Source organism: Budorcas taxicolor, chromosome 5 (genome assembly GCF_023091745.1).
Source record: "Budorcas taxicolor isolate Tak-1 chromosome 5, Takin1.1, whole genome shotgun sequence".
NCBI classification, from domain to species: domain Eukaryota; kingdom Metazoa; phylum Chordata; class Mammalia; order Artiodactyla; family Bovidae; genus Budorcas; species Budorcas taxicolor.
Window position 1 is genome coordinate 100106271 of NC_068914.1, and position 23308 is coordinate 100129578.

General features: G+C 53.9%; 1 protein-coding gene across 3 annotated transcripts; it reads left to right on the forward strand.

The window, feature by feature from the left end:
- The first annotated feature begins 223 nt into the window (after positions 1-223).
- Positions 224-23097, forward strand: CTDSP2 (CTD small phosphatase 2). 3 transcript variants are annotated; one of them, XR_008199330.1, is made up of 9 exons: positions 226-606; positions 13753-13901; positions 15460-15498; positions 15934-16035; positions 16595-16651; positions 18791-18883; positions 19006-19191; positions 19377-19646; positions 20041-23097. XR_008199330.1 is itself a non-coding variant. In XM_052639354.1 (8 exons), exons 1-8 carry the CDS (start codon positions 543-545, stop codon positions 19500-19502), a joined length of 816 nt encoding a protein of 271 aa, XP_052495314.1. In that variant the 5' UTR covers positions 226-542; the 3' UTR covers positions 19503-23097. The 3 variants fall into 3 exon arrangements, 2 of the variants coding, with proteins under 2 accessions (XP_052495315.1, XP_052495314.1); XM_052639354.1 differs by having other exon boundaries at positions 19377-23097; XM_052639355.1 differs by lacking the exon at positions 15934-16035 and having other exon boundaries at positions 224-606; positions 19377-23097.
- The last annotated feature ends 211 nt before the right edge of the window (positions 23098-23308 follow it).

The window sequence follows — 23308 nt, forward strand, 5'->3', positions numbered from 1 at the left end:
TTCCGTAACAAAACTGCAAAGCTCCGGATGTTCCGCAGCCCCGGCGGCTCACAGGTGGAGGGGCCCGGGGCCTAGGACTGTGCCCCGAAGCGGGAAGCGCCTGCAGGCTGTAGAGAGGCCGGGTCCGGAGCCTGGAGGCGCGCGGGGGTGGGCGCTGCAGCCGCGGGTTGTTTATCTGGAGTACGGAGGGGAGGGGGGAGCCTGGAAACCGCCCCGTGTCCCATTTCCTCCTCTTGTTTTCGCTCCGGATTCTCCATGTTGGACCCAAACTGAGGAGCCCGGAGCTGCCGCCGGGGGATCGGGGCTGGGGGCACCCGGGAGAGCCGTTACCCGGCTCGCCCGCTCTCCATACAGGCCGCCTCCCTTCCCGGCCCAGGGAGGGAACAAGCGCCGGGATGTGAACAGCAGTGGGAGTCGGAGTCTCGGGAACCGGAGCCTGAGCCGGAGCGGGCCCCCGCCCAGGCCCCCCCAGCCCAGCCCAGCCCAGCCTGTGCGCCCGCGCGTCCTCCCGCCCAGCCAGCCCGGGCCCGCGGGATTGTTAGATGGAACACGGCTCCATCATCACCCAGGCGCGGAGGGAAGACGCCCTGGTGCTCACCAAGCAAGGTAGGGGCAGCAACTTCCCAAAACTTTGCGTCGCCCCCAGGCGGGGAGGGGGCTAGCACAGCTCCGAACCCGAGTCTCGGCCCCTGACCTCCCGGGGCTCAGAGCGGGCGATTCCGACGGGATCCCCTACTCCATCCGCCCCTGCGTCCTGGTGCGCACTCACACCCGGCAGAGGGCTGCGCCGGGGCCCGGGCTCCCTGCGCCCTAGGGGGAGGGGCGTCATCCGCGCAGCTGTCACCCCTTCCTGCACCCCCTCTCCGGGCAGAGGGACTAAGGGGTGAGCGCTCGAAGCGCGAGTCTACTCGCGTCTATCCTCTCCAGAGTTAGGGGGTGGGGTCGTCACTTTTCCCGCACCGGAGCGCGCGGTCCTGGGAGGGGAGGAAAAAGAGGGGGTCCCGGCCGACCTCGGGCTAGAATGGAGCCGGGACTGGAGTCCAGCACTTCCCAGCCCCACCCCCCAGCCCCTCACCCCCGCCAAAGCTCGGGGTTGCTCGGGCAGCGGGCGGTGACGGCGTCCGGCGGGACTTGGGACCAAGTTCACCGCCCGGAGGCGGGGGCGGCCGCGGTGGGGGAGGGGCTGAGCCCTGGCTGACCGGACCTGGTTCGCCCGCGGCCCTTTGCTGGGCCGGGGACCTCGGCTCGCGGGGCTCTCCCCGGGCGGCCTCCTGCCGCTTTCGCTGAGCAAACAAGCGCGACCCCAAGGCCCGACCGGAGCCCCTCCGTGCCCCGGTGCGCTTCCCCCGGGCCGCAGCCACACACACAGAGCCGCGTTTGTTTAGCTCAAGAACGGTGTCCCTGGTTACATAATTCGCCGGATGGCATCAGACCCGGCGTGTTTCTGAATCGCGCTGCGAAAAAGTGCGAGTTCTCGGTGGGCAGCGGCTAGCGGCCCCCGTCTTCCTGCGGGTCGCGGGGAGATACGAGGTGGGTCTCAGGCCCTCTCTGGGTGTCGGTTTGGGGGCTGGAGCGTGATTGGGCCGAGGCCCTTCCTAGGGACGGGGAAGGTGGGGGTCCGAGGGTGGGATCTTTGAGTTTGGTCCTGGAGAAGGCCCCGAAACTCTTTCCCCCTCCCCCACGTTCCTCATCAGGCCTTGAGGAATGTGTCTGGAAGAGCGGACAGAATTTCCGCGGGGAATCAAGACTAGTCTTTTTCTTTTTTTTTTTTTCTGGAGAACTTCCCAGACTCGGGCCACCTGGCCTGGGGAGGCTGGGGAGCTCACGCTCTTGGGACCAAATTCGGAGCGTCCCTGCTCATCCCTCGATCCCCCAGAACAGGGCAAAAAAGGCCCCAGTGCCTTGTGAGGGGCCAGCCCTGGGGCCTCGGTGTAGCCCCACAGCTCCCTGTTAGGCAACATTAGTCAGCAGATCACTTATTTCGGGGGTTCCTGGTCCCAAGGAGCACCCCCAACTTGCCTAGAGGCTAAAAAGCTGGGCCGGTGGTTTCACCATTCCCTAATTCCCTTGGTGGAATGCTGGGGGGCGGGAAGTAGTGCGTGCTTCCTGCATCTGCTGGCCCTATTTAAATAAGCCTTGCCTACTCAGATCCCAAAGCCCCTGACTCCCTGCTCTCCTGGCCACATCACTAACCAGGCTGCAGCTTCACCCCTCCCCTGGCTGCTCAGCTGTGCTGAGGCTGAAGAGGGGAGGCTTTCTGTTTTTATAACTTCACTCCTGACTCTTCCTGCTCTCTTCCCAACCTCATCTGAGAAAAAGACTCCCAAGTGCTAGCCAAAAATGAAGAAACGTGTGGATGGAGGATTCCAGAGGGGGCAGTGTTGATGAGAAGGGGAAGAATTGCCCTGAACCCACTCTGGTCCTCCCCTCCTGTAGGGGCTCAGGAGGGTGCCCTCCCAGGGAGAGGACCACACCAGGAGTGGGAGAAGGCTGGACTGCTGAAGAGACAGCTTACCAGTAAAAGCTGGAAGTTTTATCCACCAGGGCAAGTGGTGGGGAAGAGAATAGATAGCAGCAGAGAGCAAGCAGCTGTCTTCTTGACAGTCTTTAGTTGCTGATGTTGGCTGAATTTTTAGAGTTACGATTTTCATTTTTTTGTGTGTGGTTTATCCTTCAAACTTATCCCTGGAGGAATCTGAATCCTCAAGCCAGCAGCTTGGGGGTCTCTCTCCCCTGTAATTTGACTGCATTCCAGAGAAGACATGATTTCTTCCTGAACTGCTTGGGCAAACGGCAACCAGCAAGCCAACTTTCTGATTCCTTCATCCTTTACAAACAAATCCTGCATCTTACAAAAAAAAAAAAAAGTGGGGGTGGGGAGCAGATGTTTTCTCTCTCTTTAAGAGTTTGGCCCTCTCTCCTCTCCAGTGTCCTATCTCTACGCTTCTGCCTCCCTTTGGAAAAATGGGGAAGGAGTACAGACCCAGTTTATTAATCAGTAAATTTCTAGAAAAATACTAACGGCTCCTAGCTTGGGTGGTTTTTTAGTGAAGTTGTTGGCTGGATGGTTTTTTTCCTCTTCTTCTTCTTTAGCATTCTGCTCTCAGAGCTTTAAGGCTGGCTGGGTGTTGATGATTCAAAAGTAATTACAGTAGGGGAAGTAGAACAAAGTTGCTGAAAGCATTGATGATGAAAGGACCCAAATTGGACCATCTCCCCAGGCAGATGGGTGAAATGGCTCTCTGGTACAGCAAGGATAGGGCTGTGTGGCATATCAAAAGTGAAAAAGGAAAGTTAGTATCCCTGGTCCAGCAAGGCTAGGGCTGTGTGGAGTATCAAAAGTGAAAAAGGAAAGTTAGTATCACTTTGGTTAGAAAAGCACCATTTATGGCAGCCATTGAGGATGTCTCCCCATTGCTGCGAGACTGTGCCTTGGGCTTTGAGGTTAGATGGGGAGAAGCCAAGGACATAGGTTAGCTTATAACCTCCTGGGGTGAAATGCGAGGGTGGGGCAACCTCTTCCAGAGCTTGAGTGTCCGACAACCCTTCTATGGGAGCTGGGACTGCTTCTGTTTTGTTTTGTGGGACCTAATGTCCCTTCTTTTCAGACAGTTGATGGTGATGCTTTGAATTGTCTTCTCACATGTCTTAGCAGCAGGTTCTGGTAACTGACCATCCCTAAGAGTTAGGATTGAGGCAGGTTTTTCTAACTCTTGCTTCCTCCCTACAAGGGAGAAATTCTGTCTTATTCGCTCACGTAAAAGCTCAGACACCTTTCACTGTAGTTGTAGCTAGGCCCTTAACTTGAAAAGTTTGGCTTTCTTCCTCAGCTGGCTGGGTGAGCGTCCAGGGTGTGTGTTTACAGCTGGCTCCTCCCGCCCCACGGGTTCCTCTCCCATCCTGGCCCAGCTTCAGCCTTGGCCTCTTTGTGGCCACCGAGCCTCACTCCTGTGTCTCCTTTGGAGTTGTTGCCCCACCTTGGAGTGGGGTGGGGGCCTGGGTGGTGACTGACACTTATGTTTGTTCCCTGCCAAAGCAGCCCAAGGGAGCCCTGCTAACTCAGCAACAATGATTGTAAATGCCCGCCATCCTGGGCTGGGAGTTTGTAGTTCTGCTGCTGAGTCTGACTTGGACAGTTTGTGGTGGAGCTGGACTCGGGGATTGCTGTGAAAACCCCTCCAGAGATGGCAGAGGTGGTCGTGTCCCTGACTCCTGTCTCCTCCCTCTCAACTATAGGGGTCTTCAGCTGAATAGAAGAGAGGTCCCTTTTCATCCTCTCAGTGGAACCTTCCAAATCCCTTATGATCACAGACTTTGTTAAAATGATAAATAGAAGTAAGTTGATGCACCCAACCTTTCTGTGAAGAGTTAATACATGTGTTCATTACTTAGCAAGAGAAAGACAGTATGTATTTATATGTAAGTATATGTCCCTTCCCCTCTCAACTTTTCTTCCTCCTAGCTTTTGGGTAAGTTGAGCTATTGTCTTATATTCTTATCTTGTGTCTTGGAATGGAGAGGGGATTGGGGAGGGGAGGGTGGAAGGCAGGGGCAGCAGTTAAAGTGTTCGGGAGAATTGCTGGGGAGCAGAATTGGTTGCTTCTGGCCTGGGTGCAGATCCCTGCTTTCCCTGTTTACAGTGAGACTTGACAAATCACTTCCGCGTTCTTAGCGACTTAGTGACTTTTCTGTAAAATGGAAGTATTGGTCTCTACATATATGTAATCCCTGGTACTTAGAAGATGATTGAAAAATGTTAACATCCTTCTCTTTTAGACAGCTAGACTGCCACTCCAGTGTTCCTCCATTCCCTGAAGGACACAATACAAGCACCAAAATAATCATATGGGTTTTATTGTTAAAGACAGGTGGCTGAGGGTCAGAGGGAACACTAATGTGGGAGCTTAAGCCTTCTGGGAGGATCATAGCCTTGCTGCACAGACCCCCTCTCTGCCCCTGTGACACTGGATGGGATTTTATGCAAGTAGATTGTGCCTTGGGCCTTTTGCTCTCTTTCTGGAGCCCAGGCATCTGGGGTGGGAGGAGGCCAGGCAGCCACACACCTCCTATGTAGTCCCTGAAGTCTAAATCTTCTGAACAGTTGCTCAGTCCCTCAGAAGTGGGTACAGTGAAGACTTGAGAGAACTGTATGCTATGTTCTTACTGTCTGCATTCGCTAAGAGTTAAAGAACCCGGTGAGATTCATACACACACACACACACACACACACATATGTATATATATGTATTTTTTTTTAGGAAATTCTGGTAACAAGGAGAGAAAAAGAAACTGGGGTTTTGAAGAGAAATAGATGTTCCAAAGCTGTGTCTTTGTTTCTGTGTTTTTGGAGTGAACCTTGAGAAAGCACAGACAGCCTTAAAGTGCTTCTCACCGTGTCTCAGTCTGGCCAGCTCAGGAAGCATGGCTTTAACTCACTTGTCCTGGGGACATGGGATTGGGTGTGGCCCTGTCTGGACTCCCTCCCTCTTCTGTAGAGGAGGAACAGTTCCCAACTGAGATGCAGATGACTTTATTATCATGCACGTTTTAGGAATGAACTAGTAGAAATCAAAGTGGAGAATATGATTTAGCACTGGAAGCCTCTCTGTACCAGAGGCCAAGCAGAACAGAGTACCTTTGTCTGGCCAAGTGCCCAGCCTTTCAGGTCTTAGTGTGTCTGAACCAGGTCTGTTATGGCAGAATGGGTACTCCAGCAAGCACATGGCCTCCTGGGCAGGAGTTACAGGCATGTTCTGTTTTATTCCTCAGCTATTCTAGGGGTTAGCCTTAAACCTGATCTCTCAGCAGATCTGCTGACAGCTCCTTTTCTTGCCCAGGTGATCCTCGTCGTCCTCTCCTACCCTACCCCCTATCCCAAATCAGACTTTGCTCTTACTCCCTTTTTATTCAATACCTCTTTTCATCTCTTTTGCATTCTGTAGAATTTCTCTTTCCCACCCACATAGATCTCAGGGAACAAATGGGGCCCCAAACCCAATGAGAGCCAAGCAGATTCATGAGAAGGCTCAGAGCGTGTACCACAGATGTTCAGAAGTGTCTCCTGGGTCCGCCGAGGGGGCTCGGGCCTCCTTCTCAGGAACAGGGGCCTATAGTAAGAGCCGGCAGGCTTGGGTCTTTTGACTCTGTGATAGAATAGAGCAAATACCCCTAGAAAGGAAAATGAGGCTCTGGGGTGCAAGTCCCCTGAAGCCTGCAGAGACACTGAGGCAGTGGGATGTGGTAGGGAAAGGGGCCTTGGGTTCTCTAACTGAATCACCCTCCGGTCCTGGAAGGGTTAGTCAAGGACCACTGGCAGCCTTTAGACATTGGCTCTTAGCCACTGACACACATCAGACTCTCCTGTGACACTTACTAAAAATACAACCTCCACCTGGGTCCTACAGAATCAGAGCATGAGCAGGTGGGCCGGGCATACGTGTGTTCCAAGTGCTCCCTGTGAGTCTGACAGGTGTCCCTGGAGGAAAGCCAGGTGAGCGCAGCAGTGGCCCAACTGCCTGTTTAGCCTTGAGCATGAAGAGTCCCTGGGGGGATCCAGTTTTGCTATTAACCACCCTGTGGCTCCTAAAGGGGGGTCTGAAAGTTTTCTGAGTGTAAATGGACAGAGTCATGGTCCTCCCTCACCAGTAATGATCACAGATGATAGAGAGCACTTACTGTGGGGCAGGAACTGCCCCAGCCTTTTATATCTAGTATCTTACTTAAGCCCCACAGTGACCTTGTGAGGTAGGAATGATCCTGTCTGGACAGGTAAGGAAATCCTCTGCCGAGACACCAAGCACCCTGTCCATGGGAACATAGCCAATTTGGGGCAGCTAGGACTGACTGAGTCAAGCCTAACCCTGACCCACACAGCCTTTTCTCGGCATTGTGCAGGCCACCTCTCAAGGTACCTGTTCAAGCTTCAGGTGACCTGAAGCCACCTTGTAAGGGACCATGCAGCCTGGCCCTTTCCTGATTGGCCTTCAAGCAGACAACCCAGGGTGGTTGTGCCTTAGGCAGGCCCACAAGGCTGTTTGAGTGGCTGAGGTGGGGCAGGCGCCAGGTTTCCTGATGTCCAGCTTAGTGCTGTCAGTGGACATAACAAGACTGGTGGGTTGGTCCCAGGTGCAGCTGGGCTGTGGGGGGAGCGGGTGAGTGACCCTGTAGGTGGGACAGACTCCCTGGCAGACTCCTTCAGTTCGTTTGCAGGGGCCAGCCATGAGAGGAAGGAAGGCAGGAAATGGTTGGCCACCCTCAACTAGAGAGAGAGAGAGTGTGTGTGTGTGTATATGCTTGGTTTTTGTGGAGTCTTGGAAAATGCCATTTCTCAAGATTGGCCCTGCCATGACCTCTATGTGACCTCTGGAATGGTAAGAAACCTCTGTGGTCTCTTTCAGTGTGGCCATTTGAGATTGAGACTGAGATAAGGGTATGAAAGTGCTTTATGCTGAAGGCAAGCAGCTGAACTTAAGAGTGTTTTACTAGGCTCAGGACACACCCAGACCCACTTGTAATCCGCACAGCTCTGTGAACTGGGTAACGTTAGTCTTCCCCTTTTACAGAGGGAGAAACTGAGCCCTGAGGCCACACACCTTGTGTGCAGCAAAGCCAGAATTGAAGCCCAAGTCTGTGACACCTGTGTCACCACCCTGTTGTCCACTGGTCAGAGGAGAGATGGTCGAGTCCCTTGCTGTATCTTGGGCCTTCGATCTTTTTCCATCTCACTCTCATGCATGTGTCACCTAGAACAGGCTCCATAGCTGGAGAGAGAGGAGACACTAAGTTCTTCAGGTCTTCACCAAACCAGAAATCAGGCAGAGCGCTGAGACAGGGGTGGAAACAGCCGCTAAGAGGATGTTAGTGTCCTGCTGGGAGGTTTCTTTTAGCCCCTAACCTCCCACTGGGGTTTGCTTAGCACCTCCTTAGGGGAAGAGGAAGGCTCAAGGTGGGAGGGGATGGCTTCCAGTACCCCCTCTGGCCTAGCAGATGCTGCACACAGTGGAAGAGGGGCAGGGGCCAGCCTGTGGGTTCTCCTGGGTGGCATCTCATGTCTGTCCCTGCTGCTGTGGTGGGCCATCCGGTCACTTCCTGACATCCACCCAGAGCACCCTGGTATGGGCTGTCTGGGCCTGCTCTTGATGCACCTGTGAGGAGATGCTATACTCCAGGGCCTGTTGTTTCTTCTGGGAACCCCAGCCTGTGTCTAAAATATGTTAGAGCTGCCTGGAAGGGTGTTTTGCCAATAACTCTTATAAAGGCTGACTCTGAAATTGACCCAGTTATCTTGGTCTTGTTTCAGAAGTTGCCAGGAATCCCTTGCTTCCAGGACTGAGTCGTCCTTGAGGGAAGGGCCCTGAAGTTGTGGCCCCATGTTATGATCAGTGACAAGACTGCCAAAGGGGGCCGGGGAAAAGCAGACGAGGTTGCCGGTGACCGGGTACCCTGCTCCCACCCCACGGTGGCCTGAAGGACCCAGGACTGAAAGAAGTCCTCCTTCCTTAGAGGAGAGAGAGAGGCAGGGAGCCCTTCTGCCCTGGCAAGAGCTAATGAAGGCGTCTGTGTAGGCAGGACAGCCCTGCTGCTGGCCGCAGGGATGGCGCTCCTACAGAACACGCTGGCGCAAGCCAAACAGCATGGCTACAACTTTCTGAAAGTCCGAACCGTCAGCTTCTCCGCTGCTCTTTGGAACGAGGGACCTGGCGCTGAGCGGGGAGGGGCCCCGCCTGCCTTGCCGCCTGAAGAGAGCAGTCGGCACGGAGCTGGCTGTGCCCGCCCGCGTTTCCAGCCTTTCCTGTGTGGGGGATGTCGAGGCACCTCTCACCTGGCTCCCCTGCCGGCTCGCCTGATGGTCCAAGATCCCTTCCGTCCACCTGGCGCTTCCAGGCCTCTCCTCGGCCAAGGCACGGATGCCCCGTGCTGGGGACCCGGGAGGACTCCGCTCCACGGGGAGCCCCAATCAGATGCGTCTTGGCCTCAGGTCCCAGGCAGCTGGCCAGGAAAGGCCGGAAACGCTCCACACATGCTCCTTCCTCCAAACGCTGAGGGGAGGGAGGCCCCTCTGAGAGGCCATTTTATAGTCATAGCCAGGCGGCATCCTTTGCTGTGGGGGGATGAGAGATGGTGGCGAGAGAAGTACTTTTGAGGGGTGAACCAAGAAAGCATCCTTCTGCACGAATGGGCTTGTTAAAACCCGACAGCCTGAAAGCTTGCCTTCTGCCGAATCCCAGGCGGGTATGTGAGGAGTTCCTTTGCTGGGACATGAAGCTGTGTTGTTGGCAACAGCGATATCTGAGCCTGACCTTCAGAAGGTTAAAAATAGTGTTGTCCTGGCAAAGCCCTTCTCCATCTGTGTGTGTGTGTGTGTGTGTGTGTGTGTGTGTGTGTGTGTGTGTGTGTGTGTGTGTGTATACACGCACGCATGTTTGTGCACTAGCTTCTTAAGAGGCAGAGGCAAATAGCATCCCCACCTGGTGCTTCTCTGGGGCAGACATGGTGGACACAAGGGGTGAGGCCATTCTTTGTCTCAAGTGGAATGGCTTCACCTGCTTTCCTGTTACTTGCTGATGCCAGCGAGGGAATTTGCAACTGGAAAACAACTTTTGTAGTGAACTGGGGAGAAGGTATGGGGTGATTTTGACTTTTTGAAGCCTGCTCAGGATCAGAGTTCCTCTGACACCTTTCTTGCTTTCTGTTCTAGAGCTTCAACCACGTGCTGGGGTGGGAGGGCCCATGGGGTTGCCAAGGTGCAGTCGTTTTCCCCTTAGATAACGTGTTAAAACCAGCATGGATTTAGGTTTATTCCGCATGGTGCGCTACTGTGCTTTGTAAGTTTTATCTGTCCTCGCAGTCAGGAGTGGTCTTGTTATCGAAGTTAACAGATAAGGAAGCTAAGGCTCAGAGAAGCGGTGTGGCTGAGTTGGTAACTGGCAGGGCCTGGACCCCAGCCCTGGTGGTCCTGGGGCGGCGGGGCGGGGTGGGGTGGCAGGGTGGGGCAATGCCTCCCCGTCGCCCTTTCTCTTCACATCCTGCCTCAGTAGGAAGCCTTGCAGCAGTGAGTTGAGGGAGTGTCCTGGCCTCCCTTTTCTCAGCAACCTGCACACTTTATTCTTAAGCCAGAGGTCCCCCCATTAGGTCAGTGCTGGTCCTTTCTGACGTTCAGCCTCAGACCAGAGGTTCGGAACAGGGGGCGCAGGCACACATCAGTAATGGAGCTCTGTGGTACCCACTGGAGTCCTGCCCTCCCTCACTGGCGAAACTTGTGTGCTGTGAGATCCGCGCCCCGCCCCCACCCCCACCCCCGGCCTGTACACCCGCTGGTGCCAGGGCTCCTCTCCTGGGGAGCGGTTGCAGTCCCTGGCTGGTTGAAAGGAGTCCTGTGACAGGCTCTTTGACACAAGGCTCAGATCCCACCCTGGGTGTTTCCCCTCACCCTTAAACCCACTCAGCACAGAGGATCTCTGACCAGAGGTCCTGGCTCCAGCTTCTCCCCACCCCTGTTGTCCTCTTGATCTCCCAGAGCTGTCTGCCAGTCAGAGTATGTGCTAGGCTGGGGTGGGGGGTGAAGGGAGCTTTGGAATGGAATCCCAAAGCCTTGTACTGTTTTACCCCGAACCCCTTTCAGGGACTGCCCACAAGGGCAGCAAAGAAGGGGGCCAAAACCCAAACTGATCCTTGACCAGTCCAGCCTAAAGAGGAAAAGAGCAAACACTCTAAAGGAGATCTTGAGAGTGCCCCACTGCTTCCCACTTGTTGCAGGAATAAATGCTCACGAAGCCCGAGCTGTTGGGGACCCGACAGAGTAGCTAAGCGCCCTGACTCTGGACTCAGGCGGATCTGGGTTCACACCCTTGCTCTGCTGTCCCGCTCCCTGTGTAGCCTCAAGCAGGTTGCTTAGCCTCTGGGCTTCAGTTAACCTTCTATAGAACAGGGGATTAAGGCCTATAGATGGGTTTGTAGTGAGGATTAAATGAAATAATAGTGTCAGGTATCTTATCGTGGGCCTGACACATCGTTGGTGCTCAGTAAACATGACTGAGGCCCAGAAGGACCGAGTGGCTTGTCTCAGGTGCTCAGCTCCTCAGTCTACCCACCTCTCCTCATAAGGGAGCTTGTTTCCAACTCTTGTGGACCAGTTGCACAGAAGGCTTCCACAGGTCCTGGCTCTGTCGAGCTGACCAAGGCCCTGGAGGCCCCAGAGTCACTCACTCAGCCAGAGTTGCTGAGCACCAGCTACTTAGAAGCTGGAGGCCATTGCAGGCCCCGTCGGGAGGCAGCCATGTTAGGGGGAGGCGGAAGAGGCCCTGCTGGATTCTCAGTGGCTTGTTTGTAAAGGTAAGGAGGATGGACAGCCTGGAGAAGGATTGAGGGAAGTGGGGCCCCAGAGGTGGAGGGGTGGTGAGGGGCGTCTGGGGCGCTGACCTTGCTGTCATGGGTCTGGGGTCCCCTCCCAAGGCTCCAAGGCTCTGTGCTCTGCTCCGAGTGCCTGCCCTTGGGGTCAAGGCATTCGTGGTCTCTGAGGCCCAGGGGCTGCCTGGTCACATTGTGTTTTTGAGGAGACCCTCATCCCCTGCAGAGTCCGAACCAAGCTGAGGCGCCCCCAGCCCCTCCTCACAAGCTCCTTCTGAGGCTGAAGTGCTCCTGCCTGCTGGGCCTCCCACAGTGGGAACCAGTGAGGCCTCTCCATGGCCCCAGCCAGCTGCCCCTTTCACCCCCGCTGCCTCCCAGGATTACTCAGCCTTCACAGCGTCTGTCACTAAGATCCTGAGTGCGTTCTTGACGGCCTCTCTTCAGGAAGGGCTTGGGCTGTGTGGCCTTTTAAGAAAGGCTTGGTGCCCAGGTTAAGCCTCTGATTGTGGTTCTGTGTGAAGAAACCATAAGCCAGAGGAAAAGCGATGGTTCAGCTTTGGTCTTAGAGCTTTGTGTCAGCGTCTGTTTGAGTCTCTGGGCTTGGTATTGAACGTGGGCCGTATAGACAGGTGGAGAAACTGTCCTTTCCCTCTGATTTCTGCATAGATTATTCAGAGTAGGAAAAAGTCCGAGGAACCTCTTACCTTGTGGCCTTTAAGTACTGGTCTCTGCTCACAGGTTTGTCTCCTGGATGCAGGAGCCTTGGGCAAGGTCTCCAATGCAGCTTCTTCCTTCAGACCAGGATCCCCAGTCTCTGGAAATCCTGCTTTTTCCACCAGGGCCAGGAGCTCAAGAGTGATATCCAGGTTTTTAGGCTCATCTCTGGGAAGCCTGAACATGTTCTGAAAGGTTATAAGTGGTCATACCAGTGTCAGGGGATCTGCCTGATCCAGGGAGGGGAGAGGGCTAGACTGGACTGACTGGTGCCCGACCTCAGCTTCTCTGTTGAGCCAGAGCTGAGTCAGTTGTTCCGGGGCGGTGCTGACTGCCACTTGACTGATGGTCAGCAGCCATTTCCTCATCCTTGGTCCCAGGGCCAGAGTTTGGTTTTCCCTCCTCTCCAGGGGCTCAGGCAGCCCAGGAACTGGGTGTTCAATGTCTCTCCATCACTTCTATAGGAGCAGCCTCTAAGCAGGTGCAGCACACCCTCTGAGGACTGAGCCGAGGGAGCTTGGCCTTGCTGGGATGGCGGTTTGGGTACCACCTTGCCTCCCCTTTCCCTTCTTAAACCCAATAGCACATGGAAGGTTGTCCTCAGTGCTACATTCTATTTGTCCCCTACCCTCGCCAGAGATGGAGGTATTTCTGGGGCTTATTTTCCTGCATTGGAGTTTGCCTTAAGCCTTAAAGTGGAGTGGGATGGCTTTCATTCCACGGCCATCTCCTGCCCTGGACCCAGGAGAGCAGGCCTGTGGCCAAGGACCATTCTGGAGCAGTGGTGCAGTGCCACCTCCTGGCCACAGTACACATCCTGGCTTCCTACTCTGGCTCCACAGTTGCTGGAACAGTTCATCTAAAAAGGAACTTGAGAAAGATTTTCCAAAGTCTGATTCTGGTTGATCCTATAATACCTATAGCTTTTTGTATCAGCTTGACCTTTCTGGGGCTGCTTTACCAAGCCTCTGATTAAGATGGCTTTGTATTTCCAAAGCCCAAATTGTCAAGGCAGGACTTAGCAGTTACAGCCTAGAAGCAGGGACATCAACCCAGAACCCAGCGCTGGATGCATGTATCCCAAGAGAGTGACCTTCTTGTGGTCTTGGAGGAGAGGGAGTGGTAAGGAAAGTGGCTGGAATGTGGGAAGGACACAGGCGTGTGAACAAAGCATGTAGGTTCTTCTTGAGACTGAAGCCGTTCTGCTTTCTAGTCTGGGCTAAGTGCTGCCAACTGATTGGGCATTGAAAGAAGCTGATCCAGGACAGGACAGGAGCTCTGCTAACTTGAAGGGGTCTAGCTCACTCCCTTCTATAGAATTGGTAGTCTTCTGGAAACTGGTGGTAGGGAGGATTTTTGGTTTTGTGAATTCATCTTGAGGGTTCCCTTAGTGTGCTGTTGCCAAAGTGGATTCTGTACCTGGCCCATCTTTCAGTGCCCCTCCCCCCACTGTGCAATTAAGAGCAAGTTTTATGCAGCTCATTTCCCAAACCAGGGACTGGGGATTCCTGTTTCTACTTTACAGAGATGTTGGAATAAACATGTACATTTCACTGTTGACTGTAGTTGGTTGTTCACCTGGCCCGTGCCATGTGCCCCAGTGGAGCTTACAGACTAGAGGGAATCCAGCGTGGGAAGGGGGCATCCGTGGATGTCCTGTCGCTAACGCCTCTGCCATTCCCTCCTTTCTAGGCCTGGTGTCCAAGTCCTCTCCTAAGAAGCCACGTGGCCGTAACATCTTCAAGGCCCTTTTCTGCTGTTTTCGTGCCCAGCATGTTGGCCAGTCAACCTCCTCCACTGAGCTCTCCCCCTACAAGGAGGAACCCAACACCATTGCTAAGGTAGCTGGATCCAAGGTGGTGTGATGCCAGCAAGGATGAGACTGCCATGGGCGAGTAAGGGTCACTGTAACCATAGCAGGAGGGCAAGCCAGCCTTGCCTGCATCAGAAGATCTCTGGCCCAGAGGAGGCCCTTCCTCTGTCCTTCCCATCGTGGGCCATCTTCTTCCTGTTGATTCCCATCTGTGGTGTGGGCCACCTGGATGTCCTTGTGGTTTCTGAGGGCCCCTGTAATCCAGATCCTTCCAAGTTCCTGGAACTGTCCAACACACTTTGCATATGTTGTCTCATATGACCCATATCAGCCTTGCAAAGAGACTCAAGGATTTCAGCTCACAGACATGAAAACTGAAACCCAGAGGGTATATGTTAGCCCTTGAAGAGTTATTGGTTAGTAAATGATAGTGTCAAGGTTTGAACTAAAATCTCTCTGGCTGTAAGTCCTGTGACTGTTGTTTTTATTTTTAACTAAGCAAAGATAACCTCTAAGTTATCTTTCAGGGAACTTTTAGGGAACCAAGGAATTGAAATTCTGTCACATTTCTTGATAACTCCTTGCAGCACTCTGACCTGTACCTGTTAGAGACATTTGGAAATATATAGGGTGTCTTTGATTCCCATAATTACCAGAAGATACATCTGGCATCTCAGAGGTGGGGATAGAAATTATTCTTTCCCCCTAGGCCATTGGTATTTCCTTCTGAACCACCAAGTTTTAGCTGTCCTCCCTCTCTTTCAAAGCCAGGCTATAGACATGAACTTCACTGTCCGAAACAGGGAAATGGTTAAATGAAGTACAAGGTGACAGTATTAACTGAACTGTTCACAACAATGTGGAAGTGTTGAGTTGCAACATTAAGTCAAAAAACAGAAAGCAAAAGTATGTATCATGAGGGGGAAAGACTGCTAAAGCAAGCTAGAAGGAAATGCAGTAAAATGCCAGCATTGTTTCTCTAAGTGCTAGGACTTTCATTTTTCTTCAGGGTTTCCATTAAGATCACTTACTTGCTGCAACCATAACATTTTTATTATTAGCCAAAGGCAGGAAAAACACTTCTGATCTCTCTGCACTCTATCTCCCTTCACATTTTAGGACCACAGTGTGGGTTCACATCAGCTTGTGTTTTGTAGGGGCTCAGCGCGTGCACACACACACCCGCCATCTGTGCCCCCACGGAGAACATAGGAAAAAGACAGGTTCTCAAAGAAAAGGCTGGTTTCTGGACTAAGCAAGAGGCTAAGCCTCTGTAGTAAGGGGTCCTGATTTGGATTCTGGCTCTGTGCAGTTGGCGTCAGCTGCGTCAGTTCCCTGTTCCTCTGAGAGGCAATGGTAGCCGAGCTCAGGGACACTGCCTTCTCCATCCTTCATCAGGCCTAGTGCAGAAGGGAGACTTCGGCCCCTTTCCTGCCCAGCTCTGAAGGAAAGTCACTTCTGTTATGTCAGGGGGCTTCAGGGGGCTGGGATCTCGGGGAGAAGATTCCCTTGCAGGGCTGAGTGGGCTTCAGACGGCCAGGAAAGGCACTAGTGGCTGGCACTGACTGCCTCCTTTTCTCCCGTAGTCGGATCTGCTCCAGTGCCTCCAGTACCAGTTTTATCAGGTATGTGACTCTGCAGGGCGTCTACTCAGAAGCCCCGAGACCCAGTGAGCCCTGCTAACCTCCTGTGGCGATGTCCTAAGTCCTTGTAGCGTGCTGGCGAGCTCCCCACCTGGGAAGCTGTTTGTCCCAGACATTTGCTGAAGGCCCACTATGTGCAAGGCCTTGGATCGTGGAGGGGGCAGCTGGCCTCCAGCCTGTGGAGCTGACCACCAGCGCTGGCCTCCGTCTCTAGTATCTGGATCACTTCACGGTCCCCAGGGAGGCTGGAGCAGGGAGTCGGTCTCTGCTCTTTCTCCTCTTGGTCTTCTGGTGTCACCTCTCTCGGGCTGAAGTGGGGGGCATCTTCCATCTCCTCAACGGGCCTAGCTCTTCCCAGAGTTCTGTTGAGGGAAATTAATCTTGGTGGCAGATACAGCACCTTGGCTCTGGTTTTAGATTCCAGGGACCTGTTTGCTCCCAGAGGTGACAGAGGAAGATCAGGGAAGAATCTGCGTGGTCATTGACTTGGATGAAACCCTTGTGCATAGCTCCTTTAAGGTAATGTGACCTGTGGAGCCCTTCCTCACCCGTCTCGGGCTGTCCTGGGAACCTGACTCAGGTGCCGTGAATTGGCCTAAAGGTGATGCTGGAAGAGTGAATAGAGACAGTGTGGGATTTGACCACACTGGCATTGCAGATACCTGGAGACCACTCCAGAGAATGTTGAGCAGGAGCTCCTCCTCTCTCTTGTCACTGCCAACAGGCTGCATCTGCCCCTTGTGGCATAGGAGCCACCAGGGCTCTGTACAGGACAGGCCCAAAAGAAGGCTACGGGCCATGAGTCAGCCTTGGGCCCTGTCCCTGTCTGTTTTATCAGGCCCAGAGACGCTCAGTTCAGGTAGAATTTGCAGATGGTAGTAGGTAGAGAAAACCAGAAGGGATATTGCAGCCTGTACTGGGGTGAGAGCCACTTAGTGGGGCGGCAGGAGCTTCTTAGAGCCTCTGAGATCTGACCCTCCCTCCTCCTCCCAGGGGACAGGCCTTGGTCAGGACTGGGGTGTGGCTGGGCTTCTTGTCTCTTCTCATGAGCTGACTCATTGACTCCTCTGCCTTTCAGCCAATCAACAATGCTGACTTCATAGTGCCTGTAGAGATCGAAGGGACCACTCACCAGGTAAGTACTGCCAGGCCCAGGGCCCCGGGGTCCTCCGTATCTCAGGGCTGTGTTCCATCAGTTGATCCTTTCCTGTAACTTCAGTCTCTCCATGTTTATTGGTACCTTGCACACTCAAGGCTTTCTCATCTTAAAAAATTCAGCCCCCCAGTCGCCTCAAGGTGCCATTTTTATTCTCTTTGCAGCCAAACTTTTTAAAAAACAAGTATTATTTAATAAAAGTAATAGCTATCATTTACTTACCTGCCCTGCCCCTGCTGAATGTGACCAGCACTCTTAATGCTTTATTACATTTTCTCTGATCTGAAGAGTTGGTGTGTCTGCCTGTTACAGCCAAGGAAGCCAGTACTGGCTGTTTCCTTTCCTCCCCTGCCCACCCATTCCATCTAGCTGGTGAATTTTCTTCCTTCCCAGCTCAGGCATCTCCTCCTCTGTATCTCTCTATGCAGCTCCCTCCCCTTGGGTCCCTTCACGGGATTCTGTCACAATAAATGCTCAGTACACATCTATCTAAAAACACTTGATTCTAAGTAAGAGCAGACTCTGGCTCTGTATAACTGGCTCAGTCCAGGGTTAAGGATCGGTGGTGTTGATAGTCAAACAGAAGAGTTACTTGTAGGGAAATGGGGCTTGAGGGTCCCATGGATGGTCATCGCTCTCCTATGTCCATTAAAAGTTCTCTTCGTCCCAAGGCCCTCCTCCCAGCTGAGGTGCTCTGCCAGGCCTAGCGCCAGATTCTGCGTGGCAGCCCTTTACAGTCTGCTTGGGGGCTTCCCTGGTGGCTCAGATGGGAAAGAATCAGCCCACAGTGCAGGAGACCCGGGTTCAACCCATGGGTTGGGAAGATCCTCTGGAGAAGGGAACAGCAACCCACCCCAGTATTCTTGGCTGGAGAATCCCCGTGGATAGAAGAGCCTGGTGGGCTGCAAGTCCATGGGGTTGCAAAGAGTCGGACACAACTGAGCAATACACTTGAGTATATAGAGGTGTATAAAACTCACAGAGAAGACAAAGGCATATCTTCAGAGAGACAAATAAACACAGTGAACTCCTGGCTAACAAGGAGAGACGTGAATAATGGAAAAGGGATGAGATTTAAATGATTGGGGGGTGGGGATGGTAGTGGGGTGTCTACGTGCAGAAGTTGGGTTTTCAGCAGAATGGTGAGAGGATGCCAAGCTTGATGAGTAACCAGGAAGAAGAGAGGACCTGTTAAAGGGTAAAGAAACGGCAGGTGAAAGGAGGCCCAGTTGTGGCTACCTGGAGCCCAGGGTTCCTGCTGCAGAGCTGGGAGGGGTCTGGTGAGTGATGGCCAGTCCAGGACACCTCCAGGAGGAAGAGTCACAGAGGCACATGCTCTTGAGCAGGGAGAGACGTGGGTAAAAAGAACTTTGAAGGGATGGTTCTAGGAGCACCTACGTAGGCTGGATGAGAGGAGCACACCTGGATGGGGGCAGGCACACAGCAGACACAGGAGGGACACGCACCCAGGGAAGCTTTCTGGCCATGATGTGCAAGATGATGAAAGGTGACACGAGGGGTGGGGTGGCTGGCAGGAGCAAGCACAAAATGGGTGGGAGTCACTAGGGCAAGATGCTTCGGGGTGTTGGATCTGTGGTCACGGGAGGGGAACAGGCCACTTTTCCCCTGGTGCCTTTCAGAGAAGCCCTGCAAGGGAGAGCTTGAGGTTTCAGGAAAGATCTGCAACCTTGCCTGATGGGGACCTGGACTGACTGTCCTGCCAGAACCAAGGATAGAAACTCCTGCCGAGGCTGTGGCTGGATTCAAGTAATCCAGGATAGGCTGTTTCCATCCGTGAGGCCTATTCTTGATTACTTGTTTCTGGAGGCAGCTGATGGTTCGCCGCTGGAAAGAGATGGCTCCTGGGACCTGAGGTGTTTTTGTTTGTTTTTGAGCTGGGTCAAGGTTGGGACCACCGAGCCAGCAGGAGCTTGGTGAGGAGGTGATGCTGGTGCCCCGGTCGGTGGGGCAGAAGGCTGCTGGCCAGATGGCCCAGAGGCGGGGCTGAGGGAATGTGGACTGAGCCAGTTCTACTTGCGCAAGTGGTGATGGGGCCTGACGCGGCGCAGCTTCCCCCGCACGGGGTCACCTCCGGCAATCTGCTCTGCTTCTCCTCAGGTATACGTGCTCAAGAGGCCATACGTGGACGAGTTCCTGAGACGGATGGGGGAGCTCTTTGAATGTGTTCTCTTCACTGCCAGCCTGGCCAAGGTATTGGGGGCAGGAGGGGGGCAAAGGCCCGGGAGCAGGGGTGGCAGCTCCTTGCGGGTCTGCAGGAGGCCACGGGGAAACCAGGACCGCATCTACACAAAAAGCCTCCTCTCTCCTCCCAGTATGCTGACCCCGTGACGGATCTGCTGGACCGGTGTGGGGTGTTCCGGGCCCGCCTGTTTCGTGAGTCCTGTGTGTTCCACCAGGGCTGCTACGTCAAGGACCTCAGCCGCCTGGGAAGGGACCTGAGGAAAACCCTCATTCTGGACAACTCGCCTGCTTCCTACATCTTCCACCCAGAGAATGCAGTGAGTGGTCCAGACACACCCACACAGCAGGGCTTGGCAGAGGCCCTGTCCTGGGAAGGAGCGGGGAGGAGAGGGAGGGTGGTGAGCTGTGGGGTTTACTGGAGGAGCACACCAGCCCAGGTGAATGGGCCAAGCTCCAGGGGGATCCGGGGCAGGGAGATTTAGGCCGCTCTCTCCCTCCCCAGGTGCCTGTGCAGTCTTGGTTTGACGACATGGCGGACACTGAGTTGCTTAACCTGATCCCAATCTTTGAGGAGCTGAGCGGAGCTGAGGATGTCTACACCAGCCTGGGGCAGCTGCGGGCCCCTTAGCCTTCCCTGCTGCCAAGCCATGGCCATCCCAGTAGGGGGCTTTCCTACACTGTGCCTTTATGATCAGCTTGACAGAGTGGAAGCTAGAGCATCTCACCAAATGAGGCCTGGAAATAGACGTGACTGGAAAGAGCATTAGGACAGGTTAGATGCCAAGTGGGCAAATATCAGACCAGTGATACCCAGAACTCCCTACTCCCTGAGTTGGGTTCCTGAGATGTGAGTGAGAGTCTGTGAGTGAGAGAGAGAGAGAGAATGTGTGTGTGTGTGTGTCTTGCCTTGAACTGTGGCCCCAGGATATAAGCGTTTCAGGTTGGGAGAGAAACTGAAGGATGAAGAGTCTCCTCGAGTTAGTCTCTCTCCTCTCCCTTCACCCTGAGAGCCACCGAGCTCCAGGCATGAAGACTGTTAACGGCTCCATTGCCAAAGCTATGGCCTTTCCTCAGTGTTGTAAGGTTTATGCCAAGGAGAGAGTAGGGTCAGGGGCTGCCTTCGGGTGCCCCAGGCATGCGTCTTTCTGAAGCCTTTCTCTTGCCAGCTGCTGCAGACAGAGAAACGACATTTCTGGGAAGATGAAAGCTTGTTTCCAGAACTGGTAGCCCCAGTGGCCATCAAGTCCTGTGGCCCGACAGCTGCCCTTGCCTCCAGCTGAGTGCCTGACTTGGGTCCTGTCTGCATCTCCCCAAGGCCTGGGCACCAGGCCTGCCTTCCTCGCCGCCTAGCCATAGTCTTGAATCTGTAGGGAAGGAGGTCTTCTCCCTGCCCTGGAAGAGGACAGATAACGGATTTCCGTTCTTTTGACTCTGTTTTAAAATTCCCTTTCTAAATACAGTGTTGAGCTGTTTTGTTTCTGACAGAGCTGCAGTCCTGGGCCTGAGGTGAATGTGGGAGGCCTCGGGGGTGCGGGGACGGGTCCCCAAAGCATGAATGTGTGTGTCCCCTTGGCTTGTAGGGCAGCTGAGCTTGGGGCTGTCTCGGTCTGCCCTTCAGGGAATCTCTGCTGGTGCTGCCACAAGGACTTTGCTCCCAAGTCCGGGAAGGGCGCTCAGCGTCCCACCGTCCTGTTTCCTGGGCAGGGCTCTCTCCTCTCGTGTCTTCCCCAGGGCCTGGCCTGTGCCGAGTGTTGCATCCCTCCTGGCTGGCTGGCTGGCTGGCGCTATTTCTCTCCAGAGCCTCAGGCACGCTTGCGTTTCCTGGGCGGAGGGGCTGGGTATTCTCTGCGTTTAGTTTGCCAACGTAACACACGTGCGCCCTGCCAACAGTAACAGGTGTGAGTGAGCTCTTCACTCACCTGTGCTTTGCGAGTCCCTTTGCTTTCAAAGTTTCTTAATGGTGAAATGCTTTTTTAAAAAAGAAAGCCACAAAAAGGAAGTTTCCCCAGGATGGAAAACAAAAGAGGAAGAGCTGCTGTAATTGGGAGCACAAGGGGCCCCCCAAGGGGAGCCCCACCTCAGCATCACTGCCTTAACCTTGGCCTCCCCTCCCTCCTTCAGGTGGGAGCTCCTGTCACCCCACCCCCACCCCCATTTTCCCTGGAGGCAGGTGTCACCAAGCATTTGTAAGTTGCTTCAGGTGCGAGAACACTGCCCACTCAGGACCGCCCCCATTGTCCCTTCCGGTTCCCACACATTAGGCCAGTCTGAGGAGCTCACCAGGACCAGGCAGCGGAGCAGCAGCTTGGGCTTCTGGCTGCCCAGTTTCTTCCTCTGGCTTCGTGAGGCCTTGCCTTTCGCTTTGGTGTCGCATGAGTGGAGTAGGGCCCCCAAGGCATGTGTGGTCCTTTCCCCAGCAGCATTTCCTGGTGCCTGTGGGATCCTGCTTCATGCAGGTAGGGAAAGAGGGCTCCAGGGCTGGCCAGGAACGACATCTCCTGAAGACAAGAAGGAGCTTCTGATTCCAAGCCCCTGGCCTAGGCCTCTCTCCTGGTATCACAGGGGGGCCTCTCCTAAGCCCCACTCAAAGGGTCAGACCTCTGGCCAGATCTGCCATGGGGTCCAGCCAAGCTTTTCTGACTAAACAAGCAATAAGAGGCTCTAGGCTGACCCAGTTTCAAGGACCTTTTCTGCCCTCCTTTGGGTCACGTGGTCTCCAGGAAGAGTCAGTGCCACCCACTTTCCTGTCAGGCTTGTGTAAGCCGAGGGATCATGACCAGGGCCCAGGATGACCTGGTGGGATGCTTCTGCGTGAAGCCCAGCTCCGCAGGCCTGTCTCACCAGACCCCTGCCCCACCCCTGCGGTTCCTTACCAGAAATGCCGCACCCCCTCCCCTCCTTCCCTGAAGAGGTAGCTCAGCCAAATATAAGTCTAAGCAGGGTCTATCCGTTTGGACCAGAGCCAGCCTGAAGTCGTTATGTGATTTCTGGTCTCCAGTTTCAGTGTGTTAGGGACAAGAGATGATTGCAAAACTTGCTCCTTAGAGGAATCAGGCCAGACTCAACTTGGGAGGAGGGCAAGATTGCAAGGAGGAGCCAGTTCACCCCAGGATCTGTTTCAGGGTTTCCTACCAGCCCTTACTGTTTGAGGCTGGCCTTTGGGAAGCAATAGACCACTAGGCCTGGCCAACCCCAGTTCAAGCCATGCCAGGAATCTGCCCACCTGCCAAGTTCAGTTCTTTTAAGGTGCCTCTTCAGGGACACAGCGTGTCTCTCTGATTGGGCTTCTAAATCAAAAGCCTGATGTTCGTGTCCCTCTCATAGGGGGAGCTTTGGACACAGGACCAGTGTGGAAGGGTCAGGTAAGGGTCTCCACTCTGCACATTGTAGAGGGGACCCTTTGCGGGCCCATGGTCCCTCACTAAAGAGGTTGAGGTAACTTGCCTTCAGTTAATCTGGGACCTTCTGTTTAATTCCCTCCCACCTCGCAAAGATTTGGACCATTTTATAAATGTATAAATTCACCTCTGTTCACAGTGGCCCCTGAAGCTTCCCTGTGCTAACAGCATGGGAAGTCTAAAGGCAGTCATTCCCTGGGAAGTGGGTCCCGTTCTGTTTTGCAGCCCTACCCTGTTCCTGAGGAGGCCTCTTTCAGTAAGGCAACTCCCCATCCCCCTCCAAGGTTGTCTTGCACCCCATGTCCCAGCCAGGTCAAGTGTCTACAGAAGGTAAACCTGTTTTCCCCTTTAGGTCTTCATTTGGTTATTTGTTACTGTTGTCCCTCAGTTGCCTTTTTTGTAAAATGAGGTTTTAGTTTTGTCTTAAAAAAAACACCAGTGAATACTTGCATTCAAGCCGGGGAGGGGAGGCAGAGGTCTGGCCCCCTGCCGCATTCTCTTAATGCTGTGGGGCATGCCCCTGGAGCAGACTCTAGTCTTTGGGGCCCTGAGCTTCTTTGCTTGTAGTCATCTCAGATTTGACCTGTCTGTTATGCTGCCCAACCCCCTTCAAGACGCCATCTGGAGGGTCAGGGAGGTCTGCCTCCCACTGTGACTGGTCTCTGGGGTTCTGACCACCTTGCTTACAAGTCCATAATTTGATAAATTTGTTGTATTCAAAAACTTGAAATGTAGGATGCCATTAAGTGTCTGTTTATATTTTTGAAATATTTGTATTACTTACAATTAATGAATAAAAGTGGGTTTAAAAAACCCATCCATGAATGGTGCTGTCTCCTGCCCCTGCTGTTGTTCATTCGGAACTTACCCCCCCACCCCTTCTTCCCTCAAAACCCCTCTGTCATTACGAGGCTGGAGTGCCCAGGCTGGGAGACCAACTATGGACTCAACACAGGGATTCTGCCCGAGGTCACAGAAGTCGGGCTCTATTAGCTCTTCCCTGGCCCCCGGGTGGAACCAACCCCATTCCCTCCAG